Here is an 18,788-nt window from a genome sequence, read left to right as displayed (position 1 = left end):
ACTGGCCATCATTTCATTGAATTGTTAGTTTCAGCGGGTTGAGAAGTTAGTTTTTACTCAGCGAAAACCTAAAGTTTCCTCAATATTAGCATGGTTGGTCATCATTAAGAATTTTTTTGTGATTTTTGTATTATTTCAATACCACTTGATCTTTTTATTCACTTACGATAATGCGAGCACAATCCTCGACATCGATATCACGCCAACCTCGCTTGAACTGTCCTAGCTCCAGAAGTTCCGACCATCGGCCCCAACTGCAATTAAAGTCAATAAATTATTAGTGCGTTTTTCACTTGCTTTTAAACTTTCATTTTTTTTAAATTTTAAATATGCAATGTTTGAATCAAACCAAAGTGTACAAAAGGAAATTATTTCACTCTAGCAAAATCTCAAATCCTAACCCATCAAGTCATTTCTATTTATTAGTACAAAACCGGTCTACAATATTATTACACAAATTCAGGAAGGAATTTCAATCTTACAAATTCAACAAAGCTAAAGACCAACTAAAAAGTGTCTTGTTGTTTCAAGGACTTGTATTTACTACGCTTTGTTGTTGTAGAAATGGAGATGTCTGGTCATAGCTTGAGAACCGATACGCAAAGCCGGCGTTCGGTAAAATCTCATCAAAGCAAAATGCATGTTTTAGAATATACTGCGCCGCAGGATTTGGACGTTGTGGCTATTATATACAAGTTCTATTTAGAGGACTTCCGCAACTTCACAGACGAGGAGCGACAAACGCGATTGGCCAGTTTGGATGCCCTGGACATGCTGCGAACCATCGAACAAGTGCACAATGATGTGGCTACTCTGAGGTTGGAGAATCACATCATGGTCGAGTTCCTCGAGAAGAACGATCCAAAGTTATTGTTGGGATTAAGGCAGCGTCGAACTTCGATTCTCAGAAAGTTGCAAACAAAAAGGGGATCCCAACAGGGAAGTCATGGCGTGAGTAGCCGGCACTCGAGCTCCAAGCGCTCCATACCCATGTCGGTGAATCAGCTGGTCTCGATAAGCGGCATTGGAGCCCCTGAGAAGCGACGCGGGATCGACTACAAGCTGAACTTCAAGGCCAAGGCTGAAATGGCCGAGAAACGAGCAGCAGAGGTGGAGAAGCGGGTCGCGGATATAGAAAGGAATGGTGGGCCGCAAACCCAATGAGTCTTGTTTTTATAAAGCTTATTTTGAATCTTTTTTGCAGCTATGACCGAAGTGAAACAGCTAAGAGCCAAGATTGAGGAGCTGCGCTTCCGAAGTGAGGAAACCATTGAGACGGAAAACAACTTTATGCTTCACTTCCTCCGAGATGAGAACGATGTGGCCTTTTTGGAGTCCGCCACCGAGCGGCAGATTGAACGCAAGTTGCGCAAGTTTACCACAAATTGGTTTAAAAATGCTCGAGCTCTATTGGGAACTATGAAATTGACCATAGTTTCTCTACAAGAAACATGCCAGCAGCATCGGGCGGACCTGATAACCAAATCAGATCTCAGTGGTATCTTGACGGCGGTGGATTTTGAAAAGCTGATTATCAAGAGAACCGAACTGGTTAATCAGTTGGAGGAAAAGAATATCCACATGGCGGGACTCAAAGGAGTCACAGGCAAAACATCTTTGGCCATGACAGAGGAAAAGCAGGCCATGATGAACTTAGAGACTGAAATGCGCACCGTTTTAAACAGGACCGAAGAAGTCACACGAGCCATACAGAAGCTTGAGAAGGAGGTGGCTGCCGTTCAAATGCATAACACCAAAGACTATGTGACCTTGGACGAGTTGAAGGCACAACTCCAGGAGTACGAGGCCCCTAGTGTAAGCGAATATATCGAGCGGAAGGAGGAGGCTCACGTCCTTGAAAAGGAGGAGAAGATGCTGCAGCGCAAGATTTATATCCTCAACATGAAGCTCAACAATGCCATTCGCCGGCGAAACCGACTCGATGACAATTAGGTGGTATAGCATCGGTATACCATTGCCTTCAAGCCAAAAATAAACCATATATTTAAATTCATTTAACTATTTTCAAATGTAAGCCACTCATCTTTTATTAACTTACCCAAAGGAAAGCAGTCCCTTCTCCACCTTAAAACACTCGGACTTTGCCCAGTTACCATATTGAATCTCCTCCAACCCCAAGGCAGCCAGGGCATCCCGTTCGCGTGGAATGTATTCATCGTTGCCTTTCTTTTCACGGTTGCGATCTCGCTTCTCCTTGCGGCGACGGGAACGAAGGCCTAGTATGGTATAAGTAAATTAGATTACATTCTTTACAACTACTAGGTGGCACCTATATTCTTACCTATTCCTCCCTCTTCATCGCTGTTTTCATTGGAAGAATCCTCCGAATTAAGCTCCATAACATCCTCGTGACCGTAGCGTTTGATTTGGGTCCGTCTTCTGGGCTCGGACAGTACCAGGTCCTCTGTTTCATCTCGCTCGCAAGCATCTGGATCAATGTCAACCTTCTTGGCCCACTTGGTCCAGAAATCAGGATCATCAATGGTAATATCAGATCGGTTGCCAGAGGCAGCAAATGAAGCCTTCGAGAAGGTTGAACCTTTTTCCGATTCCATGGTGATGACTTGGGTTCGGCGCTTAAGGATTGAATCGATGTCCTCTTCGCAAAACTTGTCCCCAGCATTGTCGTCGTCCATGACAGCTCCGTAGGCTCCCTTCTTTAGCAGATCTTCGATCTCCTTCTTAGACAACTGCTTGTTATTGCCATCCTTTGAGCCTTGAGTGTTCATCGACTGTAGGACAGCCTTATCCAATCCGAGTTTCATCGAAGCCTTGTCGAACATTTCACGTTCGTACGTGTTTCTGCAGAGCAATCGGTAGATTTTCACCATTTTCCTTTGGCCAATACGATGGCATCGGGCTTGCGCCTGCAAATCGTTTTGTGGATTCCAATCCGAGTCATAAATGATAACCGTATCGGCAGCTGTTAAATTAATGCCTAGTCCTCCTGCTTTAGTGCAAAGCAAGAACACAAAACGATCCGATCCTGGCTTGGAATAACGGTCGATGGCCTCCTGACGGAGATTTCCACGAATTCGTCCATCAATTCGCTCAAACGGATACTTTCTGTAGACCAAATAATCCTCAAGAATATCCAAACAACGCACCATCTGACTAAATATGAGCACGCGATGACCATTCGCTTTCAGCTTAGGTAGCAATTTATCAATCAAAACCATTTTACCAGCGGAGAGAATCAGATTCTTGTAATAAGACTCTGGGTCCTCGCCATGCTGGGACTTAAAATCATACTGGATTTGTTCCTCAGCTCCATTCAAGAGATACGGATGTATGCAGCACTTTCTCAACTCCATCATTGTGTTCATCAGGTTGGGTATATTAGCGGATGTGGTTCCTTTTTTTAGGAAACTAAAGTTCTGTTCCAGGATTCCTCGATAGTATTTCTTTTGTATGTTAGTGAGCTCCACTTCGATAATAGTTTCCTCCTTTGGCGCCAAACTCTTCTCCACATCGTCTTTTAGACGACGCAGCATCATGGGCTTAAGTAAGGCTTGCAGTTTATTTACTTCCTCCTCAGTGCGGAGACTTCCAAACTCGGACATGAACTCCTCCTGCGAGGAGAACTGCGAGGGTTCCAGGAAATTTAGCAGCGAGAACAGCTCGCTGATATTGTTCTGCAAGGGAGTGCCGGAGAGCAGGACCCTATGTTCCAGATTCAGCTGTCGCAGACCCTCGAGGAGCTTGCAATTCCTATTTTTTAGACGATGAGCTTCATCAATTACACAAAGGCGCCAGTTGAAGGCCTTTAAGTCCATGTAATCGGTCACGATCATCTCGAAAGTGGTTATCAAAACGTTAAATTTGATGGGCTCCTTCAAGACCTTCCCGCTGTCTGTCTTATAGTAGTACTCATAGTCCTGTATCATTTGTTTGCTAGTCACCGAACCGTGATAAACCACCACGTTCATGTCTGTCCAGCCTTCGAATTCTCGCTGCCAGTTGGGTATTGTGGAGAGTGGAGCTATTACTAAGAAGGGTCCTCTGATTCCGTACTCGTAAACAGAGTGCACAAAGGTCAAACTCTGGATGGTTTTTCCCAGACCCATTTCATCGGCCAGAATGCAATTGTGAGTATTGTACCAGGAGAACTTCAACCAATTGAGACCCTCCAGTTGATAGGGTCTCAGGCTATTTCCCCCCTTGTAGATTGGAGTCTTTTCTAGTTTTTTCCAAAGTTCTGGATGGGGACGCTTCTTGGCCTTCCACTCGCACCTCAAAGGAATTTTGTTGAAGCGCAGATACTGCTCGATCTTGTCGTTATCTACATCTTCTTCCAGCTCCCAGGTGCAGTCTTCATACGGAAGTGACTTCCACTTGACCAGGTAGTGCTTAGTGGTCTCCCCACTGGTTTCATCCGTATGAACGGACATATCCAACACTCGATCAACTTCTGTAAAGTCCTGGTTGAAGGGCTCGTCCTCGATGTTCTCAAATATGTTCAACTGCTGAGATTGCTTCTGCTGGAAGCGGCGAATCTTGGCAGCCACGCGACGATCACCCTTGAGCAGTTCCTCTTCAGTTCTCCACTCGCAATGAAGGTAACTGAAATTGCGGTACTTCACAAAGTACTCCTCCACATCAATAAATACGGGTTCAGGCTTGTTTTCCTTGTCAGCTTCGTTTTCGTCTCCAGCCTCCTTCTTTACAGGTTCTTCTGTTTTCTGGCTTTGATCCTTATCGCTTTCGTGTTCTACCGACTTCTTATCTTTTTCTGTAGTAGCCTCCTCGGGTTTGGATTCGTCGATGGACTTTTCCTCTGATTCTTCTTTGGATTTAGGTGACTTGGCTTGCCCTTCCTCCTTCTCATCTTCTTCCATTTTCTCAGCGACAGCCTCGGTCTCCTTGGCTTCCTCTGCCGCTTCTACACTGGAGGATTTGTCTTCTTCAGTAAGTTCTGCAATTCCTTCAGTATTAACTTTTTCTGATTGCTCCCCTGTTTCACTTTCCTCAGCTGATTTTTTCGGTACATCATCTACGTCCATTTTGTCATCATTATTGTCTTCGTCAGATTTTTTAGTATCCACATGCTCTTGATCCTCTTTGCTTTCCACCTCCATTTCTGAGATTTCCGGTTTTTTCTCCTCGACTTCGGTTGAATTTTCCTTGGATTCACCTTCTGCACTCTCAGTTTTGGGTTTTTCTTCGCCATCAACATTTTCGGCTGAAGCTTCTTCTGAACTCGTTTTATCTTCCTCCTTTTTGGGTTCGATCGTCTTTTCCTTCGGTTTTTCAGGGATGAGTTCACGTTTTCCCATTCTCAAGGCCAGGACTAATTGCACTACCATGCTGTCTTCATCGCCGGTGTTTATGTACACGTAATTGGGCTTGGACGACATGGCTGCGTTGGCGGCATCGCTGGAGATTTGTCGCTCCTTTTCCACTGCCGCCGCTGCTGCTGAAGTACTCGAACTGGCTTCCAGTTGACTGCTCTCGTCCATGGGTAGATTAGACTTCTCTTCACCCACTTCCTGACCAGGCTCTCCTTCGGCGCCAGATTGCGGTTCTGCTTTTTCCACATCACTGCCAGCATTGGAATTGCCTGCATTCGTGGAGGCTTTTTTATCCTTCTTTACGGGGGAAGCCACCAACAGAGAGTTTTCGTCATCGGAGAACCTCAGCATTACATCATCGATGTACTTTTTCCGTTGAGTATTCCTTGAAGATCTTCGCTTGTTTGAATCTAACTCAGAGTCTGGTGGAGGTGATGGGGGTGGAGTTCTGTCCAACGTGTCATCCTCGCCATCGGATTCGGGCACAATCCGACCTCTGTTTCTTCTCTTTTTAAGTGCCTTGGCGGATAGAGATCCACGATTCTTGCGCGCACTGCCTCCTTCCTCAGAATTTGCATTGCGTCGGCTTCTAGCGGTGGATCGTTTGCGATCTCTTCTGCTCGGAGTGGAGGCAGGATCGCCTGCTGAGTCGGGAACAGAGTCCACTGTTTCATCCCCAGCTTCGGCGTCCTTATCGTCTTCATTGGCACCCCGCGGAATTTTTGAGACGGGTATGTCATCGTAGTCCGGAGATTCTCCATCCACGCCAGTTCCACCCGAAGTGGTTTCCGCTTCACCATCGGCAGATCCCGCCTTAGGCACCAACGGCTTGTTGTCTTCCACTTCACTGCCCTCTCCAGTTTGCTCAGTACCATCTTCTCCGTACTGCTTTCTGCGCTTACTAACACTTGCTCGTTTTTTTCCCGCTGCTGGTGTCTCAGTAGAGTTGGGATCATTGGGATCCTTGGTCTTTTTAGCTTTCGGTGTCCTATCTCTCGGAGGTTTATTTGGATCCTTAGGAGTCCTGGGCTTGCGTGGCTTCTTCTTTTTGCCACTTCCGTCGGTAGAGGTATCCAGCTCATTCGCTGAGTGTACATCTTGCGAGAGATCACCCATGCCCTCGCTGTACTCCAGCATGCCGACCACGCTGGTATCGCCCGCTCCTTGTGTCACACAGTCCTCGGAGACAGGCAGCTGGGTCGTTGGGATACTTGGGATGGCGTTAGCTGCTCCCACCACCACATTACCGCTGATATCCATCAGATCCTGCTGCTGACTTGCCTGACCTTTTTCACCCTTCTTGACGCGTGGTTTGCGTGGTTTGTTGGTCCCCTTTCCTCTCCCTCTTCCAGTGGTACTGGACACCTGAGGGCTCTCTACCATTTGTTGGTTGAGCAAGGGATTTCCCGGGGGCCCATACATTGGCGGAACGTTCTGAAAGAGCATGCATTGTGGACCGCCGGAACACTGATCATTAATCTCGTGCTGCGTCAGCAGATTTAAACGCTCTTGCATCCGCATCAACTTATCTTGGTGCTGGAGCTCGTGTCCCGGAGGCATACAATACAGTTCCTGAATCTGCTGCTGCAATGCAGCTATTTCCTGTTGATGCAACATCGGATAAGTGGGATACATGCCAGGTGCACCTCCATACGGAGGCATCATGGATGGCATGTGACCTTGTGCCTGACCCTGGGCATCGTATCCGGGAGCCATTGGATGCATGGGAAGTGCCATGGGAGGCATCTGTTGCTGAGGGGGTTGTCCCACTGAGGTGGTTGGATCTGTTATGGTCCCCAGTGCAGTTGCAGATTGCGATTTGTCCTCTCCTAACTCCTCTATAATTTTAGGCTCCTCTGACAAAGAAGTAGACAAATCCCCCGCAGGTTGCCCCAGCTGGGTTTGTTCCATCTCTTCAGAAGGCTTGTCTTGCAGATCCTCCTGAATTGCTGGTAATTCTGTGCTTAGAATTGCTTCATGGGTTTTTGAAACACTTGTCTCGTCCTGTGGCAACTCCGCCTCATTCACAGAAGCTCCTCCCACGCCACTCAGTCCTTCGCCCTCGCTCTGATTCTTCTCGAACTCTGCATTCGAGGATTGCGAATTACTATCCAAAAGTGCAGCTGCTGCAGAAGCTGCATTGGAGGCCACGACTGCAACTGCTGCGGATGTGGAGGACATGGAGTTGTTATCGAAAAGGCCAGCATCGACTCCGACATGCTGGACAGATTCCGAATTTCCTCCGTGCGAATTCGTGTTGTCCATGAGCAACTGTTGCTGGTTGTTGCTGCTGCTGTTAATGCTGCTCTGCGAGTTGCTGTCGTGCACCGAAGTGGGCTGGTTGTTGACAATGCTGTTGGTGCTACTGTTGCTGCTGCTGTTGTTGCTGTCATTGGCAGCCACTGCCAAAGTGGAGGAATCATTTGAGTTGGCCGTTTCATTGAGAATGCTGCTCAGGTGATGTGAGGGTGTTGAAGGTTGCTGCTGCTGCTGCGTTGGCTGCTGTGCCTGCGCCACCTGTTGTTGCTGCGCCTGTGGTACTTGCTGAGCTGGCTGCTGTTGCGTCTGCTGCTGTTGCATTTGTTGCGTCGGTATTGGCGAGCTTACATGAGCAGGTGACATTGTCTGTTGAGCTGCAGGGGGCTGACTGTCTCCTAGTATGTTAGCAAACGGATCAAATTGTTGCTGCTGCGACTGATTGTAACTGGGTAGTTGTTGCTGGTGGTGCGGCGACTGTTGCTGCTGTTGCTGGTGTATAGGTGACTGATGTTGCATTTGCTGGTGGTGCGGCGATGTTAGAGTTGCCTGCGGTTGTGGCGTTTGCTGTTGCTGTTGCGGCGGTTGAGCTGTCTCCATGGTGGGCTGTATCAAATGGTGCATGCTGGGCAGACTTTGCTGATGCAAAGGCGACGTCATGGCCGTCAGTTGGGGTTGCTGCTGCTGTTGACTTTGGGTGGTGCCTGTTGCGCCACCACTACTACCTCCTCCAACAATATCGTTGATCGAGTGCTGCAGCTGATCGTTTAGTGTTTGCTGCTGGTGTTGCTGCTGCTGTTGTTGCTGTTGCTGCTGTTGTTGCTGTTGCTGCTGGGTGGCCACCACTGGAGGTTGTGAAGCCACGGGCGGCACAACCTGTTGCTGAGGGGTTTGGGGCTGCTGCTGTCCCATCGTCTGACCATACATATTCAGCTGCTGCTGGTGATGTTGCTGTTGTGCCTGCAACATAGCCGCCTGCTGCTGCTGCGGCGGTGCCTGTTGCGCTTGCTGCTGTTGTTGTTGTACCTGCTGCTGCTGCTGCTGCAGTGCCACCAAGTGCTGTGCGCCTTGGGTCGAGCCCCATTGTTGATGGTGTTGCTGCTGTTGTTGCTGCGGAGATGCGGGCATTCTGGGACCCACACCCACAGAACTTCTGTAAGCCGAGGGGTAATCCATAGGCGGCAACCCGAGAGCCTGCGTCGGCATCACCATTTGTTCGAGGGCCTGTAATGTGTTTACGGGAGCAGCAACTGACGCTGGACCCTTCGCTCCCGCTCCTCCTGCTCCACTTGTGGGTGGCTGGGGACGCGGCGACGGCAGACCCACCATGCCTTGAATGCTGTGCTGGCTGGGCTGATTGTTTACCGCCTGTGGCTGCTGTGCCTGTGTTTGTTGTTGCTGTTGTTGGGGGGGCGGTGGTTTCGCCGGTGACACGCCCACTGGCCGAGGAGACATTTGCGGATGCGGCGACATAGTCGGCGGTCGTGGCGACATTTGTGGCGAAAGCTGAGGGAAAGGAGCGCGGTACTGGGGCGATGAGTTTAGCTGAGCTGCCGCCTGTTGATGTTTGCTGCTGGACATGTAAGGCGGAGCTGCCTGCTGTTGTTGCTGTTGGGCCTGTTGCTGCTGCTGTTGATGGTGGCTTCCGTAACTAGGCGGCATTCCCATGTGCGGTGGCGGTAGTCCAGCGCCCGGCAACTGTTGCTGCTGCATCAACGAGACATGCGGTTGCTGCTGCTGCGCCTGCTGTTGCTGTTGCGATTGGAGCTGCTGCTGCTGGTGGGCTCCCAATTGCTGCGCAGCCTGCTGCTGCTGCGCTGTCAAGTGATGGCCCGGTGGTGCGGCGCCCGGCACATGTTGCCCGTAAGCTGAAGCCTGATCCAGACCGGTGTGACCGTAGCCCACGTGTTGTGGCGCTCCTCTGCCCGGCTGATGCTGCATGGGACTCCCGTACGGACTATGAGCATAAGCTTGGGGCGTGGGAGGTTGTCCCGCCTGGACAGTGGGTGCTCCCACCCCAGGATACAACGGGTGCTGGCCCGGAGCCTGCGGATAATGCTGCGGCAGTCGAGCCTGCTGCTGACTCTGCTGCTGCTGCTGTTGTTGCTGCTGCGATTGCTGCTGCACCTGCTGTGCTTGCTGTTGCACCTGCTGTTGTTGGGGCGTTGGAGGTTGCTGCTGCTGTTGCTGCTGGGGCGCTAACGATCCGTAACCCGCCATCATGCTCTGTTGCGCGCCGTAGGTCGCCAGTTTCTGCTGCTCCTGTTGTCCGTAGGCGGGCATGTGCTGGCGGTATGCGCTGGCGTTACTCTGGCGCTGCTGTTGCGCCGGTGGAGCTGCCTGCGGATGGCCATAGGCTCCCAGTCCGGTTCCGGGATAGGCTGCCGCCTGACCCGGAACCGAGGGCGCCGCTCCCCAACCGCTTAAATCCCCCATTCCGGCGCCAACTCCTACTCCAACACCGAGGCCAACGCCCATGGCCGCCTGGTGGTCGGCGGCCCCCAGCCCGTAGAGATTCTCCGCCGTTGGCTGGTACGATGGATATTGGGGCTGCTGCTGTAGCGGATGTGGGGGGCGGTGGCGCGGCGGATAGCCGCCTGGCGGCCCCATTGCCCGAGGATTAGCCGCTGCGGCGGCTGCTGCGGCGGCTGCCGCATCGTACCGGTAATAGGGATCTCTGCAGGAACAAAAGAGAATGGATCATTAAAAAGAATATTAAAATTAATGTTAAATGAATTTAACAGATAACTTTCCTTAAATATTGGCTTTGTTTATTTAAAAAAGACAAAACACTTAAGTATATAAGTAACCAATAAGACGGTCGGATAAGTTTAAGAACTTTTTTTATTTGTTATAATTTTGTTAATTAAAAAACCGTTTTAAATAAATGTATTAAAATAAATTATAATCAATTAAAAAGAATATCCATTCAATTAGGAACAATCTCAGTCATCAAGACCTTTAATAGCCTTTTTTCCGAACTTAGGGTGACATCATTAAAGTAAGAAAAACTCACCCTTGATGATTTCCGTGAAACATATTTTGTGCATTTCCATCCATCAGATTTTTTAAACGCAGCGCACACAGAAATGTCCGTTACGCGTCGAAGGACGCCGCTGCGTTTTATGTTGGTCGTCTATTGGCTTAATTTTGATGCTGCTCTCTGCGCGTGGTCTTTGTTAAAATATCGAAAGTTCGAAAGTAGCCGGTGACTGAGAACCAGGCGATTGAGGAGAAGTTCCACTTCTCAGGGGGTGCGGATATTGTTTTCCCGCTGCTCACTTTTACCCCTGCGATCCGGTCTCTCTTCACCTTCGCCTTATCGATTATGATTAGTTATTGATTGGTTGCGGTTCTAACTACTAAACTTAATTACAACTGGTGTGCAATTTAACGTCTTGTTGTTGCTTTTATATGGTAAAATCATTTGTGTCTCTTGTTTCGCGCACTTCATGGCCGACCTTTGACATATTCGCATTGAAACACATTCGCTCACAGCTGCAAAAAAACATTTCGGAAAGATTTCGAATGGGTAATGGGTTAATATCGATAAATTTTGTATAAAAGGTTTCACGTCAAACGGTAATTTATCGGATAGTAGTGCATTATTCGAGTTTTGAACGTATTTTAAGCGTTAAGTTTGCAATTCGTTTTGATTTATGTAAAAAATATAGTGGATCTGAAAAGAAAAGAGCAAATAGGGTAATTAGTCAACCATTGACTACTTTTTGTATTTAATAATTACATTAATATTGTTATTCATATAAATTTTGTGATTATTTTTTGTATAGCTAGTATTCTTTGCAAATAGTCATACAATAATAATAAGTACTAAGTCACTGTTATAATAGAACGCATTGTTTTACTCTTACAATTTATTTTTGTTGCTGTTGCATTAACTTTTAAGGGGAAAAGCTATACGCTTATGGATTTTCTAGAATGGCACATATAACGTACAGTTTCACCCCCCAAAATGTTGAGCAATATTGTCAGGTTGTAAAACTAATATTTAAATTTTACTTAATAAAATGGTTGAAAACCATTCACTTCAGATAAAAGGTGAGTTAGATTGCTTTGCTTTGGATTTCTTTGGTTTTGGTGGAGAGCTTATGGCAAGAGTAAGTGGTGGGTGGATGTGAATCTTGGGTGAAAATCTTCTGCGGCGACAGTGAGAAAAAACAATGTCAACTCTATCGATTTTTCGCATTGTCTCTGCGACTGCCTTTAGCCAAAAATCTAAAGTAGCAGTGAAAAATCCACAGAGAGCGAAGGAAAAAATGCGGGTGGGTATACTGACGATTGGTTGTTGTTATTGTTGGAAGCTGCGAGAGCCCAAAGATATGCAAATGGGGCGGAAAGAAGGGGGAGTGGTGGGGTGGCAAGGTGTGGTGTCTGTTTTATGTGTGTGCAAATGGAAAGTGGAGAGATATAGAGACAAAACTACAGTGAGTACATAGCAATATGCACTTACACACTAACAAATAGACAACCGAAATTCGCTGCTCGGTGTACTGTTATAAATACGTGTGCAAAAAGATGAGGATGGGTGAGGTGGGCCGAGAAGAGGGGGATTGGGGGATGGGGGAGCCGAGAGCGCAGTCAGTCAACTAGTTACACACTCACATACCCAATGGCATTCAGTTACTATATGGCACATCATCAGAGGAACCTATGTGGAGTGGCTGACATGGACTAAGCGGACAGCTTAGCACCGCTCGACCCCCTTAGTCGCCCACCCACTTGCCCGCTCCCTATCTACCCCTCTCCACCCCTTTGCGAGTTTGCCGTGAGTTGTCCGAGCTCATTGGACAGTCATTTAGATAGTCGTCGTGACCTACACACCGAGAAAAATTAATTAGCAACTAGTTAAGATAATTTATTATAAGTAACAAGAAGAAACCGAAGTCACCTGTAATCTTGCCAAAACCATAAAACTCGCACTAGATTGTTTTGACTACAGCTATAGAGCCCTATTTTTAGTTTTAAAACCACAAAAATCAAAAGGTTGCTTTAAAAAATTAATTTACTAAATGTTTAAAATTTTGATAAATTCCATGAAATATGGAAGCTCTTAATGTGGAAGAATATTTTGTGTTCTGACTGTTTATTACACATTAGTGCTTGCTTATTAAAATTAAATAATAAAGTATAGATACACACCCGATCATTTTTCGCAGTGCATATTCGTTTTTGTTACCCCCGGCTGCTTTGACTTTGCCGTAATCAATTACAATTCGCTTTTGCAATTTCAGCTATTTATTTATTTAGTTTCAGCTCTTGCCATTATTATTAGGCGAGAGGTATATACACACGCCCGTACACAATGGTAATGGTATGCGGCGAGACTTTACTTTGTATGTATATCTGGCAGATATCTATCAGTAAGTGGTGAATGTGTGTATGTCGTTTTTTTTCTTCTTCGCTTTAGTTTTTACTTCTTGCCCGCCTCTTCTTATTTTTTGGCGTGGCTATTACAAAAACAAATCAAGCAGAGTAATTGGAATAACAATAAACTAAAAGCAATAGTAATATGCATATGAACGAATGTTTTGGTATGTAATTGAGTAGCTTGGTGTGTTTGCTTGTGTGTTTGGGTAAGCAAAGCAGACATTTAAAAAATTGTGAAATTATACTTTACTTATTGCCTCTCTCCTCCGTCTCTTTCTGTATTTTTGTCTATGTCACATTGTGTCTTTGCGCACAACTGTACGTTTGTTTTAAATAAGCGAAAAATCGATTAAAGGTGATAATAGACAAGCAAATTTTAGTGTGTCCACAACGACAAAGAGGCGAGCCACATTTTTGTGACCCGACGACGTCGACACCACCAACAACCCGATCCGCCAATACAACAACACCACCCCACCACTTTCAGAATGGCGGATTAGCTTTAGCTTTCGGGCAGGGTCTATTTCTTCTCTTTTCCCATGCTGCTTCATCGTTTTATGAGCCACGAAAAGCGCTCTCAAAAGAGTTCACCTCAAGTCTCAGTTTTCTCACCGTTAAAAAAGTGTTACCCGTCGATTGCCATGTAAAAATGTGTAAGCATATACAGCTAAGTGCAAACTACTAGCATAATTTCAAAATAGGAAAAATATATCAATTTTAGAGCTTTATAATCCTTGGGTTGTATGTATAAATATAACAAGAACTAAAATTTGTTTTATAGCATAGCACACGCTCCAAAAAAAGAAACTTTCAAGAAATATACAAAAAAATAAATAAATTCAAAATCTTGATGAGTTTTTATATAAATACAATAAAACATAAATTCTTTTCAATTATAGGCCATTAGTTAGTTATTTTCATGGAAACATTAAAACATATTTACATACGACCTTTGCTGTAATTTTTCACAAAGCTGTACCTAACGAATAAAAAAACCTGAATGAATAAACTCCCCAAAGCTTAAGATTAAACATTTTGCAAAACCAAACCCCATAAACAAAACTCAAAAAGCAAGAAAAAGGTTCATTCACCTTGCGTCTTGGGCAAATGTTTTTAGTTAGCTCACAATTTTGACAGTTGTTTTGTGCTCTCGCTTCGCATTTAGGTCCGACTTGTCTGCTCTTTTTGAACTTTTTTTAAATGTAACGAATATCTGACCCACAATGTTTGAAGGGGGGTTGCAGGGTGGCAGGTCAGATCTACACGCATATAAAAAATATGTTCGATACCAAATCACTTAAAAAAACAAAGGTTTAAATTCATTTAGGAAGAATGTATAATAAAGGCTATATGTAAACAAAATCTATGTGGTTAACACCATATGGTTATTATTATTGTTTCATTGTTTTTATATTCTATATATTTTATATTTTGGAAAGAAGAAGAAAAAATCCTGAAAAATCCGTTTACCTATCCAGGATATTTAAATTGTTAAGTATTCCCAAGAAGATTCTTAAAGTTATGATATTAGCTGCTGATTGGTGTTGTTTTTTTTGCAGTGCTAAGTGTTTGCAAAATGTCGTCACACATACACAACATACCATGGATGATGTTTATGTACAAACAAATGAATCGGGCTTTAATAACAATCAAGTTAAGTGGCTGGCCCCCTGCTAACAGTAACTAAAAAGTACAGTTGGTTATTGTAAGAAAAGCAACATTCAACGGCGGCAGCCAAGTCCGTCACTCAGCGCGGTCCAAAAAGAGGCAAAGAGCGGCCAAGGCAGAAATGAGGAGGCAAGGGCATAAGCAGAGCAGCAGAGACAGATGGGCGCAGCAGCAAAATGCGCACAAACACACACCCGGGACACACAGTTTTCGGAAAAGCCATAGAGCTTAGCTGAGAGACTTCAGTCAAAACTCACACACTACACAAACGCCTGAGAGACACAAACATATGTATAACAACCCACAAAAGTTCGTTGGGCAAAAATTACAAACGCTTCGGAGCCTTTTAAAAGTGTAACGGTATATTTGTGGTAGGCCCAATTGGCATTAGATATGAGTGAAGTGCAATAGTTGTTTCTTTTAATGATATAAAAATAACATAAGAAATGTTTGAATTATAATTTGTATCTTATCTCAATAAAGAATAACAAGGAAAAATTTGCCTAATTTAAATTTTTCGGATTTACATATATCCAAAGCTTGCATTTCAAAAATTTAAACCACAATACATACATGGTTGGTTAGGTAGTGTTCAAAAAACCATTCTAGTTGTAAAAAATTTGACAAATTATTGGACAGGGATTTTTTAAGCTCAAAAACAACTAAACTATTCAGTGGATATTATGTACAACGAAAGAAAATCTTTAAAACTTAGGCGCAACTTTTACAAAATAAAAAAGTTGTTTTCTTTTTTAAATGAAAACGAGGACGTGATTAAGGTATACATAAAAAAATAAAATTTGAAAAGTATAAAATTTTAAGCGATTTTATACTATTGTTCCTTTGGGAGCTATATGCTATAGACGTCCGATCGGCACGAGCTTTTACCCTGATCAAGGTAAGCATAAAAAAATTACGATTGCGAAAGATGCATGTCAATAGCTTTTACACTGCGCGAAATATCTTCAATTCTTGCAAGTTTTATCCGATTTTTCCTATGGGAGCTATAGGATATAGACGTCCGATCAGGGCGTTTTTTAACTTGATCTGCGTACAATGACTGAACAATTGTGAAAGTTTCAGATTGCTAGCTTTTAAACTGAGCTCGCAAACGGTTATTGAAATAAACAGACAGACGGACATGGCTATATCGAGTCCCCTATTGATCCTGATCAAGAATATTTATACTGCGTTCTTGTTACCAACAATATAATACCCTCTGCAAGGGTATAAAAAATATCTTTGTTTTATCCGTAAATATCTATGTCGTCTTCAATGTTTTTGTAAGTAGATTGCAGATTTTATTTTCTACGTTTCAAATAGTTTTCCCTAAGTGTCAAGTCGAAGTGCGGAGAAGCCGGAAGTAAAATAAGCTAGTTGTGGATCTGCGAAAAAACTGACGCCATTATTCCCGCTAGAAATACCAAAATTACATATAAACAAAGTGGCCAAAGGAGGCCGCAAGAAACGCACACAGATGCAGACACAAGTCCTGACCCGATTATTGAGGTAAGCTGTTGTATAAAATTTGCACCTGGACCTAAACCGGATCGAATGGATATAGAGGTGTCCATTGTCAACGCAGCGACAATAAAACAGAGAATCAGAGAGAGGGAGAGAGCGGCTCTCTCTACACTGACGTGCCGGCTAAAAACAAGAGAGCGACGAAACTCACGGCAAATCGGAGAGAGAAAAAAAAACAGCCCAACAAGTGAATCGAGCGTATAAAAGCAAAAATGTTAAACCGACACACACACAACTAAAAGAAAAGTTTAAAAGCAAAGCATAGCAAGCGCTAAAGAGCAGGCCAAAAGCAAAATAACAAAAGCAAAGCGAGTATATCACGTGCTGCACCAGCAGCAGGGACGGGGTGGGAGGGAGACTTATGCCGGCCTTTGGCGGCAGAGCTGCCAACGTCGCAGTCGACTTTTGCTTGCGAAAAGAAAGAAAGACGGACGGAAAGTGAAGAAAAAACGACGGAGAGACAAAGCGACAAAGCGACGGTTTCGTATAGAAAGAGAGTGGGCAGCAGAGGTTGCGTTAGTCAGTCAAAACAAAAAATGCGCATAAACCGAGGAGGCAGGGCAACAAAACCGATAACACTAAATAAACTTTAAAAATTTTAAAAAATTAACAATCGATTTCAGATTCATTAATAAACAAAATATTAAATTTTGGGTCAATAAAAGGTTACTAGAAGTTTGCAATAAATGGTTCAAATTTTCTACAAACATCTTTTTTTTAAAATTAGTTGTTAAAGAATCTATAATAAAACTCCTTAGCTATAAACAATTTTCTTTGGAATAACGATTTATTTTACTTAATTTATTTACTTTAATATATTAATAATATTGAAATAGTAAATAGAACCATGGTTATACTTGGCATAGCCTTCATTTAAACTTTTAAGTAAAACGTATCTGAGATATTTTTGAGTCAGACAAAGTTGAGTTTTGTGGTAGTTATTGGGTGGTCGGCCATCAGAAGTAAGATATTGCGAGGGAAGAGAAAATCTGCGAAACAAAGCAAAAACGAAGAAAAGACGGCGAGTGGCGGCGACAACATTACGGCGACAAGTACAAAACACGTATTATGCATTTGTGTTTGTGTGTTGGAGATTCGCATGATTCGTGCAAATTCGCCGCATAGTTGTTGCTGCTATTTTATTCGCATTCGCATATCGTGGTGCCTGTTGTTTGAACATGTATCTGTATCTGAACTTGTGTATGTTCGGTGGGCCTGAGTGTGTTTGTGAGTTGGGGTCGTCGTCGTTCAAATGTTTGCCTTTCTGTTGTGTGTTTGTGTTGTTTGGTCGGTTTTGATTCGGATTTTTGGGATGGATGATATTATATGGTCTCTGTCGCTGCTTCAGTCGACGTCTCTGCCTGATTTTCCCATCATCAACTCTTCTTCTTGCGCTCGTCGCTCTGTTCGATTGGTTACAGTTGTAACTTGAAAACTTTAAACCTTACTAAATCATTTCAAACGATTCTTTTGATATTTAATCATCATCCAGCATGTATTTGTTATGATTACAAGTCAAAACAAGCTTTTCATTTCAAGCTTGTTTACAAAAACAAATATTCATAAATATTTTAACTTGCTTTAATTTAATCATTTTTTGAACCGATACATTTATAATTTCTTAAAAAGCAGATACCTATTTATTGTCTTTCAAAGCCTATATTTATCATAATTAGCTAAAAGTAATTTATTTTAGACATTAATTTATTTGATTTAATTTAATTGACATTAAATATTATTTAGAAGCTTTACTGTATCTGAGTTTGTGTGCCCCCCGTTGTTGTATTCCTCATTTGCACGACACGTAAGTTTTTTTTTCTTTTTATTTCTTAATTTTTTCGCCGTAGCTCCAAAGAAAGCAAGAACAACTGTAAGCAATGAGTGGAACTGCCCACTCGCGTTAACTTTACTTTAGCTTTATTCACATTTTAACGAGTGAGGGAAGAAAGGAGATGGCGAGTGCGGCGAAGAGGAAGAAAACAGGCGTGTGACGTTTTTTTTAGCTGCTTCTTCTTCTTCGGAAAAAGAGTTGATTGAAATTATTTTGCTGACGCTTGTGTGCTTGTGTTTCGCTCAATTCGTTTGACAGTGTGTCTGTCTGTCTGTGTGTGTGTTTGGTGTTTCGGCTGTCTCGCTGAGTGTACGTGTGTATCTGGTTTCGGTTAAAGATACATAATTATTCCTAAAAAGCATTTTTTGCCTGGCCTTTGTTGTAAATCGCTCGCGATTTCACGATTCCGTTTGTCGCAATGAACTTATAATTGGAATATAGTTGCAAATACTATTACTCACCGTTTTTCATTTTATTTTAGGGCTGCTAATCCATTTGACTTTATCTTGTTTATTATCGCCGGTTCTCACAATTTACAGTTCAATTGTGTGGTTTATAAGTTCACGTATCTCCTCCTCTCTCGCTGTCCCTAGTTTTTTCTTGTTTTTATGTTTTGTGTTTTTTTGGTTTGGCTTTTGGTCACGCAATCATTTGGGACGCAAGTTATCGATAGTTAGGCGCAGCGGAAGAATGACAGATGACGAATGACTCGGGCAACAAGAACAACAACAATGCTAATTCAAGTGTAGATACACATGCGAAATAATAATTGTAGCACAATTGCCGCAGCAAGAAGCAATGGTGAAATC

General features: G+C 43.9%; 2 protein-coding genes across 14 annotated transcripts in view; one reads left to right on the top strand and one right to left on the bottom strand.

Annotated features, from left to right (window-relative positions):
* Positions 1-18,788, bottom strand: part of LOC128253569 (serine-rich adhesin for platelets) — a 44,529-nt gene that overhangs the window by 23,633 nt on the left and 2,108 nt on the right. For all 13 annotated transcript variants that reach the window (XM_052982051.1, XM_052982038.1, XM_052982040.1 and 10 more), the window contains exons 2-5: positions 10,585-11,066; positions 2,303-10,245; positions 2,060-2,237; positions 167-254 (exon numbers count right to left, since the gene is read on the bottom strand). In XM_052982051.1, the coding sequence (XP_052838011.1) occupies positions 167-254; positions 2,060-2,237; positions 2,303-10,245; positions 10,585-10,628 (8,253 nt within the window). In that variant the 5' untranslated portion in view covers positions 10,629-11,066. The remainder of the gene's footprint in view (positions 1-166; positions 255-2,059; positions 2,238-2,302; positions 10,246-10,584; positions 11,067-18,788) is intronic.
* Positions 370-2,014, top strand: LOC128253571 (uncharacterized). The gene is made up of 2 exons (XM_052982055.1): positions 370-1,144; positions 1,205-2,014. Exons 1-2 carry the CDS (start codon positions 565-567, stop codon positions 1,951-1,953), a joined length of 1,329 nt encoding a protein of 442 aa, XP_052838015.1. The 5' UTR covers positions 370-564; the 3' UTR covers positions 1,954-2,014.

The sequence above is a fragment of the Drosophila gunungcola genome (genome assembly GCF_025200985.1).
Source record: "Drosophila gunungcola strain Sukarami chromosome 2L unlocalized genomic scaffold, Dgunungcola_SK_2 000052F, whole genome shotgun sequence".
Lineage (NCBI taxonomy): Eukaryota > Metazoa > Arthropoda > Insecta > Diptera > Drosophilidae > Drosophila > Drosophila gunungcola.
The sequence above is the reverse complement of the archived record's forward strand: the minus strand, read 5'-3'. Positions and strand labels throughout refer to the sequence as shown.